Source organism: Nilaparvata lugens, chromosome 5 (genome assembly GCF_014356525.2).
Source record: "Nilaparvata lugens isolate BPH chromosome 5, ASM1435652v1, whole genome shotgun sequence".
Taxonomy (NCBI): domain Eukaryota; kingdom Metazoa; phylum Arthropoda; class Insecta; order Hemiptera; family Delphacidae; genus Nilaparvata; species Nilaparvata lugens.
In genome coordinates, this window is record NC_052508.1 from 16827113 (window position 1) to 16851485 (window position 24373).

At 32.1% G+C, this 24373-nt stretch overlaps 1 protein-coding gene across 1 annotated transcript in view; it reads right to left on the minus strand.

Moving 5' to 3' along the window:
* LOC111053776 (nesprin-1-like) overlaps positions 1-24373 on the minus strand; it is a 189600-nt gene that overhangs the window by 24413 nt on the left and 140814 nt on the right. The window contains exons 81-96 of the mRNA XM_039429393.1: positions 23398-23679; positions 22297-22509; positions 19855-20187; positions 19282-19405; positions 18261-18457; positions 16495-16824; positions 15237-15506; positions 14074-14205; positions 12794-12985; positions 11430-11608; positions 10003-10132; positions 8861-9058; positions 7646-7786; positions 7344-7460; positions 5676-5798; positions 4683-4834 (exon numbers count right to left, since the gene is read on the minus strand). Coding sequence (XP_039285327.1) covers positions 4683-4834; positions 5676-5798; positions 7344-7460; positions 7646-7786; positions 8861-9058; positions 10003-10132; positions 11430-11608; positions 12794-12985; positions 14074-14205; positions 15237-15506; positions 16495-16824; positions 18261-18457; positions 19282-19405; positions 19855-20187; positions 22297-22509; positions 23398-23679 — 3113 coding nt within the window. The remainder of the gene's footprint in view (positions 1-4682; positions 4835-5675; positions 5799-7343; positions 7461-7645; positions 7787-8860; positions 9059-10002; positions 10133-11429; positions 11609-12793; positions 12986-14073; positions 14206-15236; positions 15507-16494; positions 16825-18260; positions 18458-19281; positions 19406-19854; positions 20188-22296; positions 22510-23397; positions 23680-24373) is intronic.

The window sequence follows — 24373 nt, forward strand, 5'->3', positions numbered from 1 at the left end:
ATATTGAGACTATAAAATGTAAGTTCAAACATAGAGAAAGATAACATAAACCTACTCTATCTTTTCTCTATGGTTTAATGCACTATTAATATAAACTAGTTATATTAATTATATTGAATAAAAAATATACGCACTTCAACAAGAGTATAGCACTGTGGATAGTAGACATTTTGATTGCATGCAGATTATTCAGTTTTCGAACTTCAACACTTCAATAAAATTGAGAATTAAAATCTACTCCAAAACCACTTTTTAGCATGAAAATTTAAAAAGATTGTGAAAAATATCTAACATTTTGGACGTGTTCAACCCGAACCGCCCACGCACAATTCTTTTCGACAACTGAAAATTATAGAATTTTCCAATGACTAAGCATTCTAGGGGAAGATTGTTTTTCGATGATACACAAAATTAAGAAGGGGAATACACGAGTAGGGGAACAAAATTAGGGAGGAACCTGTCAAAGCCACAAAATTGCCGCTTGAAAAACACTTACTTCCGTTGTTTTATTGGGGGGTGTCTGACATTGAGATAAATGGCCCTTATCGATTAGATTTCTACTATTATTTACTAGACCTACTCTGAATGTTAGTCCACATGCTTAAGCTCTTAATAGAATAATACCACCTTCTGTTAGAATCAGACATAGTATAATTAAAATTTATGGGATGATTGTTGAAAACATTGGTTTTTATTGCTTCATCTTTCCAGTACAAATCCAGCTGTACTATTTTGGAAAATTAGTCAAATATCTTGGCAAAATTGGATGAACAGAGATAAAGTTAATAATAATTGTCTTCTCACAAATATCCTTATATGTATATTAGAAGAATTCAGGGCTACTTTCGTTTATTTATAAAATATAATTATAGTACCCTTTGAAATTAATAAAACAAACTGAACACCGTAACTAGTAGTTATAATTTATATTCTTATTCTATTATTTTATTAGTCTCAAAGGGTACTACAATTCTATTTTATAAATATTAGAAGAAATATAATAGTAATAAATAAAACTTTTATATTTCAAAACGAATGACATTTCGTTGAAAACTTTTGATGGAACAGAGATAAGGATAATAATAATTGTATCATCACAAATATCCTTTTATATAGTGATCGATATAATGATATATATATATATATATATATATATGAAAAACACTTACTTCCGTTGTTTTATTGGGGGGTGTCTGACATTGAGATAAATGGCCCTTATTGATTAGATTTCTACTATTATTTACTAGACCGTTATATATATATATATATATATATATATATATAAAATAATATATAAAACTTTTTTATTTCAAAACTAATGGCAGCCACTGAGCTTGTAATACTGGGTAATAGCAGAACGCAAAGTTGGTTTAATCCAAAACAAAAGCTAGAAATATTTTTTTAAGTGCAGATTCTATTTGAATTTTTGAAAAGTTTATAAGTAAAATATGGAAATATAGTCCGAGAATCTATTATACGCTCAACCTTCTGAAAAAGAAGATTTTTATTCAAGAAAAATTGTGTCTTTCCTTAAATCTTCGTTGACAAGTATTTTAGAGTTAACAGTGAAGAAAGCCAAGTACCCATATAAATAATACCATAACGTTCTAGCCTATTATGTTTATTTTTCTATGTTACTTTTATGTGCTTGTATTAACTATATTCAAATGACTACTCGTACAAAAATGTGTATGACTATATATTCTGACTGCCTTGTTTATAATTTTTGTATTGTTGGCTATAAATAAATTGAATTTGAAATTGAATTGAGTTCGACACGATTTTCACTTGTTTCATTAGATTCAGTTATTCGAATAATCTTGATGGTTATTGTTCAAGATAATTTATCAATCACGATTCTTGTATCCTGACGAATATTAAAAATCATGGCACTCTCAATTTCAACATCAAACTCAGCAAATCATCTTATTGAAATCTGATTTTTTAAAATCAAGTGAAGAGTAAAATTAACAATATTTTCAAGACACAATCAACAGATCACCATCCTCTGTGTCAGTGGAAAAGATGCCAACTATCTTCAAGAACGTAAATACAAGTTGGCGATGCGCCCATTTCTTGAGCACGAATAGTGAAATATGCATGATCCACTTAATGACAAAAATTATAAAATCAAGCAATGTCGTCTGGTTGTTGCTGTGGCCCATTTACAACGAAAGTGAATTTGGGTCAATAAAATTATAATAGCGAGGTTTATAGGTAGAGGTTTATTGTTTTTCTACTTCATATAAATATTATATAGTAATATTCTTACTTCTTTGTATTCTTAAATATTTATAATGAATCATCGTAATTATTGTGTTAAGGAAGCAATTTTTGGGAGAAATCCTGTTTGCTCCCATATATTCATAAATAAATAGACAATAATATTTGGGAATTACCTAGAGGAGATCATTGCTACCTAAAATTTATTATATTGAAGGTTTCGAAGGAATGTAAGGTGAGTCTATAGTTTAAAACATCCTGATAGTGCAATCAATTTGCAGAAGTCTAGATATATATTCTGTTCAAAAAACACATACATTGAAAATGAATGGATAAAATCGATGAAGAACAGCAAACTTTGAAAATTTCCTCCAGCATCGGAAAGTCCATCAATTATGTGCATCAAAAGTAATTTGGATTCGGAACCCACCTAAACCTTTGCCAATCATAATTCATCCCATTACCCACACGAGTCTCAGATTTATCAACTTTCGCAGAAATCTCAGAAAATTTTAGAAAGTTCACAGAACTTGGAAAAATAATCTAAATCAAATTTCAAGTTTCAAACTGTACTAAATCAGTATAATTTGATAAGCTCCAATAAGCAACAATAAAAGGTGAATATCTCTCTTTGAAATTCAAGTTGGGATAAAAGTGATGGTGTTGAGAAAGACTGTACAATTCAAATAACCAGGAGAGATTATTCGTGTATTGTTTTTTTTGGAAATAAATTGAAATTGAATTGAAATGATAATCAGAAAACCCAGAATTGTGAAAATAAGAAATCACTGTAACGTATTGTTCTAAAAAAAAGCTCGAAACCAATAGATCGATTGGAAAGAATTCTTCAAATTCTACTAATCAGAATTTGAAGGACAGAGTATCAAGGGCAAATTGTTACTCAGATCGTAGATAGAGTTTTACTTGGCAAGAAATATTTCGGTTCTTATTCGCTTCTAGAGTAATTGAATCTTTAAATAGAATTAACAGAATCGTATGAGCGCCACTATGAACTGGTACTCATTCAAAGATTCTAATCGACTTGGAATGGATAACACAAGTGATAGCATGCAGTTTATTCACTTTCAAGAACCCTGAGAACACTTCATTAACAGTAGTTTTTGGCACGGACATTTTAATGAGTGCCTAATTAGTTATTTTCATTACTTGGATAAATTAGTTGGTACGATACTAAGAGCGTCGAAAAACGAAATTCCGAATAATAGATAACAGTAATAGTGCAAGACATTAGAGTAATGGCGTTACAGTAATATTTTTCATAAATAATGTAGTGGTCATGAATGATTTTAATTGCAATAAAGCATTTTGCACGATTAGAATCATGAATATAATCTATCAAGATTCATTTAAGTAAATTTGAATATTGCTTTTCAAGAGAAGAGCTCGCATTGTAAATGAACATAATAACTCAGTTGAATGAAGACAAAAATTGAACAATTAGCTGAATAATATTATGATATCAGTCATTCATAACTGGGAAATTAACATGAAACAACTTAGAATTAAACTCCAATTACAGAAAAGCGTATAAAACACTTCTAAACAGAGTGTGTTAGCATGAAATCACTTGGAATATTGAAAAACAGACTATTTTAAAAGACTGTCTATTTCAAAATTTCCACCTTCAACTTCAAGTTATTTCGAAATACTCGAAAAATATTACACATTTCATTTGTTGTCAAGGTATTCTTCAACAATTAATATTAGTAACAGCAACAGCTCGAAATTAATTTATTTATTCATATGGCTTTTATCGGCAGAGATATCCTTTTAGATGTTCTGCCTTGCCGTATTACCCAATGTCATTTCCTATCAACACTAAAGTTTATATATTGGGTTCTTCGTGTTTTCTCACTAAAAATTGCCTTCACTTCCTGAGTTTCTATTTTATAAAGTTTAAAATTAAAAAAAACTTATTTCTGAACACAAATTCATATTTCAAAAGCAAACAAATATAAAATTTTGATGATAATATTGAAATATGAAAATTTCACATTACAATTTTTTCCATAATATTCTGTGAATATTTATCAAGCTTGAAATTGATATCTGAATTAGATCTGGAACATAGATCTCCAAGTTTCAAAAATGAGAGAATGTGAAATGCCCGCATTAGAATGTATAGAAACATGTTATCAGATCTAAATCTACTGGAAAAATCCACATCAGAGAGGAGCAGGAAAGAAGGAGACATCAACCCCACAACATTGAACACATGAGAAAGGATAGATGGGAAAGAATGAAATTGATGGGGGCACGGAGGCGAATAGAGCAGCGGAGCATATCATAAGTGACCCAGAATATTGAATAGACGTGCTCTCTTAAACAAGCTATTCGTAAAAAAATTCATATCAACATGAAATATCAACTAATACTATTAAATTTTGATTTATCATTTCTGTGAATTGAACTGGGAATGATTGGAACATCCGACTCACCTTTTGTAGGCATCTGTCATGGTGTGCAGTCTTCCTTGAAGACTGGTGAATGCTGAATCAGAGATAGGTCGCAAGTGATCGAGTATTGGGCCCGATAAGAACGTCACCTCTTCATGCTGAGGCTGTGCCGCTTTCAGTTGATTCAATAGCTCCTGTAACAACAATAGCAGCTAATAAAAAATGCTTTGCTTTTGTGAGAGTATTCCAATACAAGGATAGACATAAAAATCATATTGTGATGGACTTTTAAAACACTATAGGTTGTCTTTTCTACTGAGTTAGGCTACCTTTATTTGCAACAAAAGTATCTGAGTAGAAAATCTCTAAAGATTTGTCTGGGTAGAAGATTTATGAAGATCTTCAAGTGAAAAATAACGCAATAGGTTATCCTTTCTTCAAGTTAATTTTATTTGAAAAAATATTAGTATAAAGTAACACATTTTTCTACTTTTTATTATAGAATCTACTCCACAATATCTCCGATAAGAGATATCAGTTTCATAAAGCGTTTATGTTATTTTTTTACAATTTGATGCTCTTGTATTGAAGAGATAATCCAATATGTGAATAAAGTTAAAAATAGATAGAATCAGAGATCAGGTAGCTACAGTTCAATCCAATAGAACAAGAATAAAATAAGGAAAAGAAGGGACACTTTGGTATTTGTTGGAATTCAAGACTGCTTTGCTATTTTTAAATTGGATGTTTCATCTTATAACTAAACATTTTAACCACAATTACTCTATAGAACACAAGCATGAGAATGATTTTAATCTATGATATGTAAATTTCAAATGCTGTGCTTTATTGTATTCAAACTAGTATGAAAGTTTTTTAATATGAACGTTACAAGAGAGCTTTCGTTTTTCAATAACTCTACCAGAAAGTATTTACTGTTAATTGAAATTGGAAAAAATCAACGAGTAGGCTACTATTCATGTTGAGCAACTAGAATACAGTAGGGTATATTATTATTATTCCAAAGATACCCACCTCAATGGATTGTTTGACTTCAACAGAATGGGACTTGGAGCGAACAGCGCAGTCGATATTCTTCTCTTTCTCTTCAGATGAGCTGACCAGTAACTCGAAAGCATGAATTTTGTTATCAAATTCCTGCAATAAAACAAATTCATCAATTATCTAGTGTTATTCTCACAAGACAACTCTCAACTCACTCCTCTCTCACTGGCATGTTCCCAAGAGAGGAGCCTCCAATTTATCTATTTCAAATGTTCTTAATTTGATTAATGCTTTCTCAATGTAATATGCATATTACAAGATGATCAATAAAAAGGACACATTGAAAGAAATTCATCCGTTAGAATGCCCGAGTAAACTCTCCATTATACAGGTAAGATGTTGGGAAGCCAAGAAAGAAGAGGTCTAAAAATTAAAACAATAGTTTGTTAATGTGAAAACTGTTATTACCAAGACTAGAACAGGAGTTAGGAACATACCGTGGAAGTTAAATGAATACTAAAATAAAAAAGAAACTAGTAACATTATCTATATAAATAAAATTCATTGAAATTAATGATTAGAGCTCAGCTTTACTTTACACTAAGCTAAACTAAGCTGAACATTAGTGTTTTCATCATTATCCTATTATATTAAGCGAGCAATTTCTGTATTTATATATCTGGTATTTATATTTCTGTATTTTTATATTTGGCTATTTATGTTTTACGGATCTCGAAAACGGCTCTAACGATTTTCATGAAATTTGGAACATATTAGGTTTATGGTATAAAGATTCGATTGCACTAGGTCTCATTCTTTGGAAAACTCGCTGAACGACATTAAAAGGATAATTCATCCTTGGAAAACAGATGATAATTTCGTCGTCTCTCGATAACAGAAGGTGTGTATGCCTGTGTGGGAGAGAGACAGAATTATTTCCAGCTGTGTAATCATAATCAATCAGCGAGAAATTTTATCTAGCTAGACAATTTAATCGATTTGATCAACATATTAATCTGATTTGTTGACATGACATGATAATCCTCCTAAACTAGAGTGTATCAAAATTTTCAAAGTTGATCATTATTTGATAATTTCAAGTGATTAGTGAATGTTATTTTGTTATTCAATTTGGTTTGTATATAATCTAAATTATAATTTTTTTTCAAATGTTTGAACAGGAAATTGAACCTGAATTCAAGTGTATAGAACATAACCTACTTTCTGGACTATTTATCAAATCAAAATTCGGGAAAGAAACAGCTTTGGGCTGTGCCTGTTAGTACTTCCCCAATGATTTTAAAGAATTGTGTTCGGTTTATCAAAAGTCAATAAATAAATAACGAGCGAAGCTCGGTGCCCCGATATTGCATAATAATACAATAATAATTGATTGGAGTAAATAGAAGCATTTAATTCTTTTTGATAGCATGTTTGAAGTTTAGTATGCCTATATATTAGTATGGAAAATATTGGACAGTGCTTCTTGGAAGTTGCAAAATGCCGCATCGCGCCTCCTCAGGTGTGCATCCAGCTAATGTTTGTTATGAGAGTATGCTTCAACTATTTGGCGGTACGAAGTTCGCCGGGCCAGCTAGTTTATAATAAAACTACCAAGTGGGTCTAAAGAAATTAAAAGAAAATGATAAATACTATTTTTCAAAATTATAATTATTTTCAAATAATTGTTACACTCACCTCCCACTGCGTGGCAAACTTGGATAGCGTATCACGCCTATTTTCAAGGTCATGTATGAGTTGATTCCAATCACTGGTAACACTCTCAAGCTCCTTGCTGACTTCAAAATTGTTGACCTTTCATGATGGTTTCAGATTGTATCATCCATCTGATTTTACAATAATTTGAACATGTACATCATCCATTGAATTGGATCACACATTCAATTGAAACTTAATTTAAACTTCACGTTATGAGACCCACTCCAAACAACAGATAAGTAAATGCATGAGATATAAAAATAAGTGAAGATGAAACTCACTTGTGTGTCAGTCAGTGCATGATTGATTTTCTGAATATTGAACTGGAGACCAGCCGCAGTGGTAACAGGCTCATCATCAAATTTAGCCCTTGCAAGTGTAGCTTTAACCTTATCCAGCGACTGGAGATAGTCTTTCCAAACCTGCAATAATGGAAAAAAACATCAATTAACATTTAACTTATACATGGAACACAAGGGAAGCACACAACCTACAATAGTTGAAAAGATTGTATTTCTATTAAATGATTATTACTAAACGAAAATCCAAATTAAATGCTGTAAATCACCCCGAAGACTTCTGCTACTGCAAATATTGACACAACAGGGTAAACAGCTGGAAATTAATTCGTTAGCATTTGAATAATTGCAATATCTCGGTAATATCTATTACATTTAAAAACTTCAAATTTTTTGAGTGTTTGGAAGTCAAAAACTTTTAGCCTATACTAACAGCAATATTTTTCGGAAATACAAAATATAGGGCGACTAAATGAAATTTTATAGGAAAAAACAATATAATAATTACAGATTATATCGATGTGTAGCCCACTTCAATGAATAAAAAAGTCAAATCAGATCATGCTACAGAAATTTAAATATCGTTTAATTGTATCTAGTGAAATCAATTTCAGCCCGGAATCAGCAATGTGCATTGTTGGTATAATTCAATGATCTTGCAACTCAGGATTTTAATAAGTACTCAGTACTTATCATTATAGTGGGGTATTATAAAATCATAATTGGGATTAAATTTATAAGCAGCAACCTCTTGAATTCTATATTGTGTGTAGTATAATAACTATGCATATGTATTTGTGAATAGAAAATATATCAATATCCTAATGCTAGGTTACATTAAAAAGGATCAACTGTCTTGAATAATCTTATCATACCTACTTAGCATTGACTTTGTGCTGATCACTGATTTCTCTTGATTCAATCTAGGATAAAAACCATTCTAATACACCATCAACCTTTCATAGCATGAACAGTTATCAAATCAATGACCAATGTTATCAAAAAGTTATTTAACCAATGACAATATTTATCTATTGTAATTCAATAGATGATGATCCCTAATTAAAGGCATAAATTATGTTGATCTCAATTCGATAATTACAAAATTATAGACCTGAGGAATTCATGTTTTGAAATCAGGAGACTTATATTTTTTAACAGGGAAAGTACCATAGTTCTCATGGTGAGATAGTTTACCTCAGAGTCTTGTTCGAGTTGTGCTTGTCTGGACCGAGCCAAATTCAGTGTGTTCTTCAACAACTGAGTCAGCCGCTGTTGCTTCTGACTCAAGTCTTCCTGCTCTGAGCTGGACAAAGAGGGCCAGATTTCATCGCTGGCTGCCTTTATCTGCTGTGAAACCAATTCTCTCATGCTTGGTTCTCTGCTGAAGTAGACCTGGAAACAATTTTTACGTTGAAAAAACTACATTAGGAGCATTCATATCAGTTCCATATTTGAAACTCTCCATAGAGGTTGGTATTTTTAGTGGGAATAACTTGAAGGAACGAATAAGAAAGTTTTTATTTTTGAAAGCAACATGTTACAAACATTTAAAATGTAAATTTTACAATATTTTTAATACTATTCGTTGAATAGTGCTCCTCACCTAGAAATGAGTGTGAGGAAGGACTCACACTGTGTAGTCAAATTTTCTAGAACTTGTCTAGTAAAATTAATAAATTATTACAATAGTTTTCATAGACTGTATTACACGAGTGAAATAGATGAGGAAATGTTTTACAGGATTAAAGATTACAAAGCGTGATTAAATTATTGAATAAAATACATCAAAAGAGGCAAAATTCTGAACTGACTCGGGGTTCGAATTCTTAAAAAACTTCTCACATTAATAATAGATGGATGAATTGAGACAAAAATAAAAAGATTTTTGTTCACGTTGTTATATTATAAAATTGAAAGTTGAGGATACTTCATTTTTTAAACATTTTTATCCATGGAGAAAGGTAAAATAATTTTACCTCCTCAACACAATATCCTACAATTCACAGGAAGATAAGAATATGTTGTTAGAAATGAGAGAGAAAAGAGAAATCAATCGATAACAAAAATACGAAGAACATGAATAAAAGAATAATACGAAGAAGCAGCTACTTCTAAGAACGACACAACGATCCGAAACGAAATTTAAGAAATGCTTAGGGACAGTTCTAACGTGAGAATTAGAATAAGAAATTTTTTAATGGTTATGAAATAATAACCATGGGTGAAGTAGATAGCTAGGTGATGATATGAGGGAGGGATAATTGAAATAAATCTTAATTATAATAATTGACGTTGATGGAAGATAATTGGTATGAACTTAATTAAGTGGAGCATACCTTATGAGTTTCCAAATCCTTGGCAACATTCACAAAGTCTACGCCACCCTTTCCAGCATCCAGCTTCTGTTCAGCCTCTTGAATCCACGAGTGCAGTTTCTCACAAAGTGACTGATACTCTTCTCTGTACCTGGAAATCGAACAATGATATCAGACGGGAACGTTCGTTTTTCAGAGAAACCCATGAAGTTCAGAAAAAACGTTTTAATTAAACAAAAAATGGAATAGGAATAAAAATTTGCTTCAAGTGTGAACAAAACATCTGGAACACACCAGAACAAAGATTAAACATTCAATGAGAAACATTACGTTGCTCAAACTAGTAACGTTTCTCCGAGTTCTTTTGTACTGTCAACATACGTACACTTTTCAAACACTGAAGCCTCAAGTTACGGTCTGGTACTGAATCCCTAAATTTTTCAATTCAATTCAATTCTCTCTTTATTTGCCATCAATACAATTTACAATAAATTATTCAAGAAATTCATAGAAATAAAAATAAAACATAGCTTACAATCAAAACAAAAATTATAAATTAAATATATTTAAATCAAAATCTATTCATTAAGGCAACAACCCAGCAAGGAAAATCCTGTCCGCTGGGCGTGAGCATCAGTTCAATATTATTATATCAAATATTATTTTATTATTATAAATAAAAATAAATATGGCAAAATTTTAGAATCACGTGAGTAAACAAAAAAAATAAGGTTGAAAAAAAATGTATATTATAAAATATTATCTAGAGTAAAGAAAAATGTCTCAATTATTCATTTATTTATCTGTGCCCCATGTCTATCCTCAGTTAAAAATTGCATAAAATGATATTAATACAGCTGAATAAACACTATCAATTAGGCGAAATTCAGTTTTTATGGATAACTTCGTTTATAAATGTTCCTCTATCAACTTATTATTTGTCCTTCAACTCCAAACTTGTACTACAGAAATATGATGAAATATCGAATGAAATGGAAGTCAAATTTCAGTTTTATCAAATGAAATGCAAGTGAAATATGATGAAATATCGAATGAAATGGAAGTCAAATTTCAGTTTTATCAAATGAAATGCAAGTGAAATTACTGTTTTGCGTTACGAACAATTGAAGGTCCAGTTTCTAGGATACTTATTGAATTTAATGGACCAGTAAACCTATATATTTGATATAGATTTAATGGTCTTAATATGATAATATATTATGATTTATAATATTTTATTGTCCTGAATATAAGTCTGAGCCTGATCACCAAATATGAAGACCGCTACTTCTTGATAATCAAAATTTGAATTGACACTTTTCCTTTTTCAACTATTTCATTCCACCAGAGTACACTTCTGATGAATAACAAATCTTAAATTTTGATAAGTTTTTCTCCTAATGAGCTACAGTTACTTTAATCATTTGTTTTCAAATAAACCAGCTTACTTTCTGTTGTTGTCCAAGTACTTTTGTCGTTCGGCCAACTCGTTCGGCAGGATGGTGAGCAGAGAGGAAGCCTCACTGATACGCTCGGACAGCGAACTTGGCAACAGGTCGTCATGCTTCAGCGACTCCTGCACCGCTCTTATCCGATCCAAGTAGCTGCCAACATCCTCCACCAGTTTCTGAACAAATAAAAAAATGATACTCTTCAATGTTTGTTTCCATAATGAACTGCTTGTTAATAATCACTTTTGAACAACTAAATTACGACATAGCAGTCAGGTATTTATAAATAAAAGCTATTAGCTTCTACTCACATTAGTGGAGCACTTTCGGACACTAAGCCCTTCATCAACACTGGCTGTGTTGAAGCCATCAAGACAGCCAGTGTTGATGAAGGGCCTAGTGTCCGAAAGCGCTCCACTAATGTGAGTAGAAGCTAATAGCTTTTATTTATAAATACCTGACTGCTATGTCGTAATTTAGTTGTTCAAAAGTGATTAAAAAAATGAGTTTTGTGAAAGTGATTAAGTTTATTCCACTGCAGAATAATATTAATCATTGTCAAATCAAATCAAGTTTTATTCAGCGAAAAAACTATTCAGTTTTTTATTTCAGTTTTAGTCGAAATACGTATTTCTTCTAAGGATGATGATACACTATTTTAAAGCGTACCAAACTTTCACAGATCGATTAATTAGTTGCTCTTTATATAACTATATTACGTATCTATCTTTGCCTTCAAATACAAGACAAATTGGACAACTGGGTCAAATATCCATAAACATAGCACAAGATCCAGAGGTGCGTTGAGAATTGAACCACACAGATCAACCTTTTACAAATCTAGCTCACAGCATATGGGTAACAAAGTATTTAATTCGTTGCCGAACCACTTGAAAGAGGCTCAAACACTGACAATTTTTAGGACAAGACTGAAAAGCTGGTTGATAGCCCAGTTTCCCTATAGTTGGCAATCCCTAATAAACTGATTAGAGGAAAACAAAATATGACTGAAAAAATCTATTAAGAATCTATAATGTTACTTTCGAGTGCAATGTTCATGTTTCCAGATTTTATTGATGACTATTTCTATATAAGTATGAGCTGTAACTGACATATTATTTATTAGTTTTTAAATATTATATTTTCACCATTTTAAAACATTTATCTAGTCTAACTTTGTAGTATATGAATGTTGAAATTTTGATGTTTTTAATGTACATTACCATTGTTTAGCCTGTGACAAATAATACATTGAATTAAATTGAACAGTAAATTTCTTAGAAAAACTTGATTTATCACGTACTGATACGTGGGTATCAATACTGAAAATTCAGAGTAAGGATGTAAGGTGAAAGCCTTACCTTATGCTTTTCCTGTTCTCTGTCGACGCTGGCGATTTCAATGTCAAGCAGTGGCCTAGAATGCACTTCGGCCTCATGCTTATGCAGCCACTCCAGTACTTGGTCCAACTCAGCTGCCAGCTTCTTATGTTCCGCTGCTGTCATCTCATGCTGCTCACGCTGCTTCTCAACTTCTCTCCTCAGACCAGTCACCTAAAAACAAACACAATATAATAGAAGTATTCACAATACATTCCAATTCAATAAATCACTTCATATTATTCTATTATAAATTTATAAATCCATAAATCTTTCCTCCTCTTCTTCCAAATCATCTTACAAAATGATTGAAGTATTCACAATACATTCTAATTCAATAAATTATTTCATATTATTTTATTATTATAAACTTATAAATCATTCCTCCTCTTCTAGTTTCAAATCATCTTTTGCTCTCTGGTACAAAATACTCAAGTACTACTTCTTCTCTCAGAGGCCTCAAATTAACCTTATTTAATAAACAAGGCAAGAGATCCAGTAAGAATTTTGGCAAAACTTTGAAATTTGATTGCCTGCGTCTAATACAATGTAATAACTATGTTATCTGCGACTACTATTGAAGCCTGGTGATAGCTAGTTCTCATGGGAAAGATGTGTATCTCGTGGGGATTTGTTATGTAGAAAGAATCACAAAAAGAGAAATTATCTTTTATCGACTGTGATAAAAACAATCTTCATTGATTGATGAGAAGGATAAGAATAGAAGAGAAACGTTGTAAAATGTTGGCCTATTGCAATAAATATTAGTGAATTTTGTGGGCAGCATGTGCTTTAAATGCTTCGTCACCCTTTACAGACAAAAGTTTGCACTTTGATAAACTAGATGCTCGAATAAGTATCCATAATATAATAAAGGAAAGATCTGGCTTATACACGTACAGAACGGGAAAATTAAGTTTGGCGCATCATCACGTCTGAACTACTGGACTGATTAACTTGAAATTTCGCATATAGATTCTTAATTAACCGATGATGGTTATAGGCCTATTTTCAATTGTTCCAAGATTTCATTACGCCAAGTTTTAAAATAAACCCTTGCGGAGCACGGGTTTCCTGCTAGTTAATAATATATTATATCTTTGAAAGCCGTGATCGGTTATCTTTCATTTGTCAGTACTTCATCTAATTTTACAAGAGGTGGAAATTATCGTCATCAGCGTCAATTTATTATTATGTCAATTTATTATTACCAATAGTAAAGTACTGGACACATTAATACAATACTCAAATTGTATACAAACCTGTTGTTTCAACGATTGCAGCTGTTGAGTGATTTCATTGCGATCGGCGGCTGTGCAGTCTGTCGAGATTTGAGCTCCTTTGTCAGCCGCTTGAGCAAGAAGTCCTTCAATGTCTTGTATTTTTAGTATCACCTGAAATCAATTTATTTTTTAACACCTTCAAATTTCGATTTCTAACATGGAACTTTGAGTAGGAATTGATGAAATATATTCATTTTTTCTTAATGTACAATCAATAAAGAATACAAAGCCTCCACATTTCAATTTCTAACATGGAACTTTGAGTGGGAATTGATGAGATATATTTATTTTTCTTAATGTACAATCAATAAGGAATTCAAATAATGGCGGTAAGACAAACTTATGTTCTCCTGACCAAAAGCTACACCAACATCTCAAAGAATTTAGAAATAAACAGTGTATATCTAGGCATTTGAGTCTCATGAGCTTTATATTTGTTGTGTATCTGCCATAAGCTAAATAAATAATAAATAAGGAATACGAAGAAATTATAAATTATTGTCATTGTCTATTCAACATTAACTATTTCAGCAGATTATGTAGCATGGTATTCCATGAAACCTATTCCTATAACTAATTTTCTAGCGATAACTATAACTAATGTTCTATAACTAAATTTCTATGATAAGTAATGTATGAAATAAATAATAATGAATCTTCAATTTAAAAAATCTAATTGGTTGATTCATTATGAATAAATACCACAACATGAATTGAAATAGACCTAACTCCGGTGAAGCTGACACACTCTTTATCAAAGTAAATATATAAATAAACTTACTTTTTTGGTTGAGAAATGTGTAATTCCACGCGAAAGAAGTAAGTTTATTCGAATATTGACTTTGAAACAAAGGCTCAGTTGCACAGAAGCCTGTTAAATTTCAACTGTGATTAAATGCCAATCAATGGTCCAACCAATCCTGGTTGGAAATGCGAACCAATCATGGGTATTCTTTTCTAAAAAGTCTCATGATTAAACAGACTTTTGTGCAACCGTGCAAAAGAATCTTAAAATCAAAAGATCTATTATCAAGTGTCTCTGTTCATGGAAAACAACATCAATTCAAATTAAAATACATATTATGCATCTCACTTTTAATATGATTAAAAATTGGATCAGTAAATAGGCATCCATGACTCACCTCATCATACTTCTTAATTTTGTCTTCGATAGAAGTGCCAGTCTTCTCAATATCACGCACCACCTCTGTGTACTTGGCGATGAAGGTTGCAATCTCAGTGATGAGAGCCAAGAATTGCTCCCTGAGGAGCAACAGTTGTCGCAACTTGGCGATCTGGTCTTCGATCGACTGGATGAGATCGTTCTGTTGCTGGGTGACTCCCTGTAGTTCGGCCACGTTCGCTAGATCTCCCAGACCATTTTTCCACGATTTCAGTTCGTCGAGAAGGGCCTAGAAGTTGACAAACAATGGAAATAGTTCTTGGAGAAGGACCAGAGAATTGAGATACAAAATAAAGAAATATAAATGGTACTACCCAGATTTGTTCAACTAATTATAAACTGGGGTGAGGAAGTGGGATGAAACAAACTCGGCATTGATTCTCTGGTTTTTAAAACATGAATGATCTAGGCCTGGTTTTTGGGACATTGAACCATCAATCCAATTGGTTTATTGGGCCATTATATTTAATAGAAGTGCCCTAAAAACCAAGCTTCAATATGATTGATTTTTTCAATTTTTATAAATATCAATGGATCAGTCAGAAGATGAGCCCTGAATATACTGAAGTACCATCTTCAATACAGTACAAAATCCCAGATTGAAAGTAACTTAGCGAATGAACAATTTTCAGTGATTTGAAAATTGGTGATAGGGAAATATGAAGCATATAAACTGAGTTTCAAATGATTGTATGAATTTATAAAGAAGAATACTTGGACAGAAGGCTGCTGTTTTTCATAAATGTAATTGCCAATGCCTCAATAAATTTGTATTTCGTGCAGTTTACAAAAAATCCTATCTGTATTTCCGATCGAATAGAAATTATAAGTTATGCCTTAATTACAAGTAAATATTGAAAATTCATTCTTATAACTGAACTTACAAACTGAAATTTGAAACATAATCATTGATTTTAAAGCAGCAAAATGAAATATTTTTCACTTGTGATACAGTGTTTGGTGAGGTGAGATGTAGTGGTATTTATTATTTGTAATGGGAATAAATATCTGGTCGAATATATAGCATTTATTTCTTTATTACATTGAAGATGACACCACAGGTGTTGAAAAATGTTTGTGTGTGTGTTTTTTTTTAAATAAAACTACATCATTGTGTTTTTAATATATTTTTTTCCACTTGATATATTATGTGTGAAACAAGGTATTATTTATCTGTTTGAAAGCAATATTGATAAACTATTCAATGCGCTTCTCACCTGATAGCGATCGATCATGCCCTGCACATCTTCAGCTCTGCTCCCAACCGGTTTGCACAGCTCCTTCATGTCAGCCTGCACTCGGCTCACCAACTTCATCGTCTGCTCGCCCTTCTCGTGCGCGAACTTGGCCGCCTCAAGGGCGTCGCCCAGCGCCTTGATGCGTCCCTTGACGGCGACGCCGATGCGCGAGTGCCGGTCGCGCAGTGCGTTCAGCTGACCCGTCAGCGTCAGGCGGTCTGGCTCGCTCAGGATCATCCGCGCACCCGCGTCAGACAGCTTGTCCAAGTCGCGACCCACCGCCACGCTCTCGTCGTTCAGCTTGGCGTACTGCAAACACAACGTAACAAATCATCATGAGAATCTCATTAAGATCTTTGTCGTCATTCTCAAGGTAACGAAACATTATGAGAATTATATAATACCATAGAGAAACAATAGCGTAAGTAGATATCCCATGGTATAGGACCTTTATGTCGCAACTTTTACTGTTATCACAAGCCGATAGTCCACGTAGTATCTTTTCCGTGAAGCTGTGTGAGACTGTGTACTCCAAATTAAGGTTTAGAGCAGTTTTGGGCGAATGCCTGTTTTTTTTTACCTGGATTGTATCTATTGTCTATGAATAAATAAATATGAATATGAAATATGAATACTGTGCCGTTCATACACTTTCACCACAACAAAACAGTAAAAATCGACAGTAATCGGCTTGAGATAACAGTAAAAGTGGCAACATAAACGCCCTATACCATGGTATATCTACTTACGCTATTGGTTCTCTATGATAATACCTGGTTAGGGATTAGGGTATGATCACATTGAATGCGTATATGTGCAAGTGCAACATTGGTTAGGCATAACCAAGCGCGCAGATGAGGAACAAAATCTAAAAATAGCAATAGAAACATTCACACTGAACGCGTGCACTTGCTTGTTTGCGTTCAGTGTGAGCAGCTATATGCAAGTCACAAAGTATTTCAATTGCTCTTTCCAGATTTTGTTTTTCGGCTAATGCATGATCTGCACTTGCACATACACTGTGATCATACCCTTAGTAGCTCGAACACACGAGGAGCAATGTTCAAATCTATTAAATTAACAAGGTTTGTAAAAATGTTGTATTACAGAGGATAATAACCTTCATAGCCTATTCAAAATATTCAACTTTTTTATCTTGGATGGTTGTTGGAAAACTGTGTAGAGAAGAATGTTTTTCTCAAAAAAGAACACAAGTTTATGTAAACATATTATGAACAAAAAAGAACACAAGTTTATGTAAACATATTATATACAAATGGAGTTAACAGAATTATCTATTGATTTTATATCATCTTATTGAATCAATTATTTGAAAAATAACCAGTCTAGTTAATATTAATGTATTGAAGACAATAGCTTTCAAGTATTGATGTTTGCAATTTTCTTTTACAAAAAAATAAAAATTATTTAAGGCAAATCCTCAAAGCTTTGTGTTAGGGGTGGAATATGAATAAATGTTTTCAGATATTTCTGGATTGCTCCTCTTGTAAGCAAAAATAGTTTTTGAGTACCAGTTCGTTAATAGTTTCTATAACTTTATCGAAATTATGCAAAGATAATTTCGTTTGAGATTAAAAATGAGAAATGAAATTCCACCAGGATACCTATGACAAAAAAGAATTACAAAAGAATCAGAATTATATTAAAAATTTAAAAATGTTTCTCTTCTTCTTGTTGTTCTCAAGTACTGGTGAATATAGGAAATAGAGATATTTTTTTCTCACCTTGGACAGTTGTTCTTGCATCAAATCCAAATTGCCAGTTCGAATATCAGCCGATAGAGCGACCTCAGCCTCGTTCATCCAGCTCTCAGCCTTGTCCACGTCACTTTCGAACAATTTCCTCGCAGCCAACAGATCAGACAGAGCAGCTATCTTATTCTGCACCTTCTTCTGGCATCTCTCGTAATCGTCACAAATTCCTACAAATGGAATATTAAATCTTCAAGATCGAGAAAAAAATACAGAAGACAAGATTGAGAATCAAAGGTGGATTTTCAAATAGACAAGAGTGGATAATTAAATGGATGGAATAAATGATTCACAAATAAAATGTAAATTGGAAGAATAATTAAAGAGTGAATAGTAATTTACATATAATAAAGTAAATCGTTAAAATCAAAACAAAATTCATAAGACAAGAAGTACAAGAATCGAATGTGAATTTTCATCAACTGGAGATGTATCAGTCATTTATCACATTTATTTTTTGGGTTTGAGATAGCAAAACGTTAATGTAGTTTGTACCCCTCTTCCGTGATCGTAACTGCTGCCTGTTCCCTAATTCAGCTAACAACACTTATAATCATTCCTTCCATTCCTTGTTCCAATACATCGAATCAATGTTTATAAGGAATGCGCCATTCATCTCTTGTACTCTCAAATGACTGTATGCTTGAGACGTGTATCTACGACGATACTTACATGCGGTGAGTCAAAATTAATTTTGATCGATGCAAATAGCATTCGAAACAGTTGGAATGATAGTTAAATATTCCATTTTTGTTTTTCTCACTGGTCACGGAATATAAACATATGACAAAACAAAATCATTAAATACAGAGGATTTAATAGCACTTAGATTTGGATTTTTGTTATAAATAATATTGTCGTTCTAAAATCAAGTTGGTTTATATTAGCCTTCACAACTGTGTTTAGTTTTATTGGAGAACAGTATTGGAAGAGAGAAAGTTGCATTAAAAGGTAAATCAACAGAAGAAGGAATGACGATTTATTGACAGCTCACCTTGCACAATTCCTTTCAGTTTCGCTTTGTCAGCATCATCACAATCTTTTGACAACACTGAAGCATGCTTTTGAAGTTTCGCAAGGTCTCCATCTCCAAACTGTTTGAAATTACCCTCGATATTCTGAAACAAAAAAAAATGGTTTATTCGAATAATATAATTAAATTACAATAGCACAAATTGTATCATTTATTTCAAATAATTTTATTCAATTACAAAGAATAACTAGTACCCTTATACCTTGTAATTAAACTTTAAAGTAGCCCTGATATGATATTATACATTCAAATTGATAAGATTCCAATAAATGTTAATAAGTAGAAGTAAAGTTATCTAAAATTTGGAAGACAGTTTTAGGTTGCTTGATGTTCTTTCCCAATCATATTGTATATTATGTTGAAAAACAAATACATATTATGCATATTTATATGTATGTATGTATAGTATTTTGATACATAGATAATCACTTAAAAAACTTTTAGAACGACATAGCAGTCTAAATTGATTGTTGATAAGCAGTTCGTAATGAAAAGTGAAACTGAAAAATGAATAATTGTTAAAATAGAGAGTACCTTGAACCGTTTGTAGACTTCATCCACGCCTGCAGCCGTGAGCGGCTGCTCCTTGATAGGATCGAGATCCTCATTGGCCAGCTCAGCCAAGCGCTCCCGGGCGGCGGCACACTCCGCCTCCAGCTGCCGCCTCTCCTGGCCGGCGGCCGAAACGCGGCTGACTTCCGCACGTAGCCCGCCGGTCAACTCGGCAACCTCGCACTCCAGCAGCCGCAGACATCCGCCTTCCAGCTCATCTATTTCGCTTGGTTCGAGTTCCGCGTGGAGCGCTGCCAGTCGCTTGTCTACCGCCTCCACTAGCGACTGCTTGCCTTCCGCTTCTTTCAGCGTGTTCTGCGAGTGCATTCAAAAGTTCAATAATTTGAAAATAATGGATAAATTAATATGTATTATAACTATTCCATTAATGAAACGCTCTGGTTATCATTGTTGATAATAGTTTTCAAATGTTAGCCAGAAATCTTTTCCTGGTGAACTAAATATAGGCCTACTGTACTTATGAGACTGTACAATTTTTTGAAAATAATTTTATAATATTGATGATTTTGAGATGGTTTGCTCACTTAAAAATTCGTCATTTTCAGGTATATTTTTAGTTAAGTCATTAGTTTTGAAGTGGAAATTGGACTTTTTGAAGTGAAAAGTGAAATTATAACATCATTCTTTTTTGAAACTTTTATTTGTGAAAATTTGGGAGAAGAAAGTTATGGGCTATGCCTGTTGTCTTCCCCAATCATATTATATTATAATTATTATTTGTGATTGTCAATGAAATAAATAAATATATTTGATAAGAGGTGTTATCAAAGCATTAAATGAGTTGATGAATTTTGATACATTGATTAAAAGAAATTATTGCAAAATATTGGAAGAGTAAAGTTTGAAATATCAAATAAATGAAATTTATACGAAATTTATACATTTCCAAACTATTGAATGGAAGAAGTTTGAAATATAAAATGAACTAATGAATTTCCCACTATTGATACATTCAAAAATGGGTAGATTTGATGTTTGATAAGTGAATGGTTTACATAATATTGTATTAATAAAGAACAACCATCTTCAATTCGATCTCCATACACATGTCTAATAGTTACAGAATAATAGTCTATAAGACAAAAACTAATAAATTTCAATTGCTAGTTCACATTGTGAACTCATTTTTCCATCTAAATGACCACCCATTTAAAAATTAGTACCACTTTCAAGTAACCTCATTGAAAATTATGTTGGGATGTGTTATTAGTTCTGCTGTAGTTTGAGTGCTTGAATATGGCCAAAAATGTACCAAACTCCAACTACCAAAATATTTAGGGCCGTTTGCACAGTATAGATTGCTAAACTCGATTAAGTTAATCGAGTTTAAGTTAATCCGAAAGTTTAAACTTGAATCGGTTTTCTCAGTGCATTTACTAATCCAGTTTAAGTTGAACTAGTTTAGCGTTAAGTTGGTAATAGAATGTCCTGATTTTTACAGGAAACTTGTTATTTGTTTACAAACCATCAGTAATTTGAGGTTATGTAGCTAATATTTGAGTATTTTCTTGTTCTTGTTCAAAATCCACAGAGTTGTAAGCTGTACGGTTCTAAAAGTGGAAAGCGATCAAGAAATTCTTTAAAAAATTATGTTTAGTTGGCACCAGAAAATATATTTTAGAATGTAAGATAAAAAAGTTATTTGGTTACGCTTGAATCTACTATGGTCTTCCTCGTTTATTAGAAATCTCTCGAAAGCAATATCTCATTTATGTGTTATTAAAAACATGTTTTCCAATCGAAGACCACTGTTAAAAATTGTATTATTTTCTATCAAGTGGTTTATTCAATCAAAATAATGAATTGGCAGTTGCTGTACTCAAGCAAAACCGTTAAAAAAATTCTCTATTCCATAAATTTAAATTATTTGTTTTTTGCCCAATTTTTCTCATTTTCAAAACTTCTTCGCAGTCATCTTTATCAATCGCATTAAAAACTTCTATCAATTCCTCCATTACAATTATTTTTACATTCAAATAATGATTCACTATAATCTAAATTAATAATAATTATCGTCTACAGAACCATTAAATACAACCGTCGAAAAATAATTCACTAAAAGCTGTTTCCCCATCAAATCTTTACAAATGTCAAGTTAATCCAAATTATTTGGTTTAAACCTCCTGCTTTGGAGGTTTAAACTTTTTCAGAGTTTAAACTCAATACAGAGATTAAACTAATATTGTGCAAACGGGATTTTAGTTTAAAATGATTTTAAAGGATTTTAGTTTAAATTTTATTTTCTAGTGTGATGAATTAAAGTTCAAGCAAGAATAAAAATGAGTTTCAATAAATTGAATGGAATACAATCTTGCATTAAAGTTGTCGGCATATTAATTTGGATTTTAGTACAATAATTATCGTTAAGTAATGGGTAAGTTTTAGTATAATAATTAACAATACCCTAAGAACTAATAGTCGTTCATCAGCTGCTTTAGAGTCGAACCCTAAAGGAGGAGGATTGTTGACAAGCGCCATTTTAGCCTGGACCCACTCACGCGCCTGAGCCACTTCTTGCTGAGCCGAGTCCAGTCCCTTCTTTGTGCTTTCTAGCACCTGAGCCTTGCGCTGAATCCTCTTTGCAATGTCGTTGTACCTCCTTTCAACTGCCTTCAACTGAAAAAAAAACAGTTTTTCAAGTATAAATAAATGTAAATACGTTTCAATATAGAATATAATACAATATTGCATTGGAGTTGATGGCTTATTAATTTTGATTCTAGCGTACTTAATTACAGTTAAAGTAAGAGGAATTTGAATAAGTGAGTTTCAATGTAGAATTGAATATTACATAAGAGTGAAGTAGATAACATATCAATTTGTATTCTAGTGTGATGAATTAAAGTTCAAGCAAGAATAAAAATGAGTTTCAATAAATTGAATGGAATACAATCTTGCATTAAAGTTGTCGGCATATTAATTTGGATTTTAGTACAATAATTATCGTTAAGTAATGGGTAAGTTTTAGTATAATAATTAACAATACAATTCCTTGTCTGAAAAACAGTAAAAACATAATTTTTGAGATAATAAAATATGTTAAACTAACAATGAGATTGAGAAGTATCTGCATAATTGAAGTGAATTTTTTTGAATTTCAAGTTTTTAGATATCAAAGTTTATAATTGGTTCAATATTTCAATAAACTTGAGGAATACGTCCGGGAAGATCCTGGAAAATAGATCATTATGAAAACCAGTAATCATCTAATAATAATGAAGCTAGTTGGATGTCAATTATTCGTTGGGAGGCAGTTAGTTGGGTTGTTTTACCTCGTAATTTGTATTTATATAATAAAATGTATAGTGTAATAAGTTGAGTAGATGATGTGCTTATAGTATAATTATAGGCCTAACATTAACTGCCCCGGGTAAGAAATATATTATTTAAATCAGAATTTGAATGAATGTAATCTTCATTTTAGAAAATTGAAGAGTAAGGTGATAGAAGTAATATGGGAATTTGAAAAAGTTCAATTGTTTTGAATCTGAAACTTAAAAGTACCTGTTCTTCAACTTGCTGCGAGTCCAAATTCGTAACAACAGCCATGACCTGATTGGCCAGAGCCTTGACTTCATTCACTTTCGGCAGAGCATTGTCGTTGAACTCCAAGCCGATTTCAGCCAAAGTCGTCAACTTCTGCATGCAATCAAGGCCACTGCCCTTCTCCAATACATCCAGTCTCTTCCCTAGGGACTCCAACCAGGACTGGGTCTCCTGTGCTGTGTTTCTGTACTGGTCCATCAGACTTTGCTCCGATTGTTTCTTCGCAATAGTGTCCATCAACTGTAAACACACATTTCCAATGTAAAAATAATAGCATTTTCAATGTTCAAAATAAATTATCGATTCAATTTCAATTCATGCATCTCCATTCACTAATTTACAAATACTAATTTTGCAAATCAAGTGACAAATCCATCCGTAACAACAGACTAACTTTATTTATTAATTTATCATTTTACATCACATTACATCATAATGTTGGGAATACTCCCATTTGATAGGTGATTTTTCAAATAATTGCATCCTTAGAACTAAGTAAGATTTTCAACACGTAAAATAAAACAGTAACAGTATATAACAAAGTGTAGCCTATATTAAATCTATCATTATTCTTAATCCTAAAAATAGAGCAAATGTGAGCATTTTACTTTGTGTCATTGAGTTTGCAGAGTTTATGGTTAATTGAATTCTGCCACCGAGTAGTACGCTTTATCAACTAAGATTATTTTCACAGATTTCTTAAAAAGCTTTAGAGATTCGATTTTTCGAATGGTCTCAGGTAATTTATTATAAAATCTTAATCCTGAATAAGAAGGATTCTTCTCATAGGTCGCATGTCTATGGACTGGATAAGCAAATGCTGATTGCGTGTGGAGTAATTAACAATAGATGAATCCTTTTACTTCAAACTTGAAAATAGAGCATCATAGAGCAATTATATAACTAACATTACAAGATACAAACTATTTGGTTT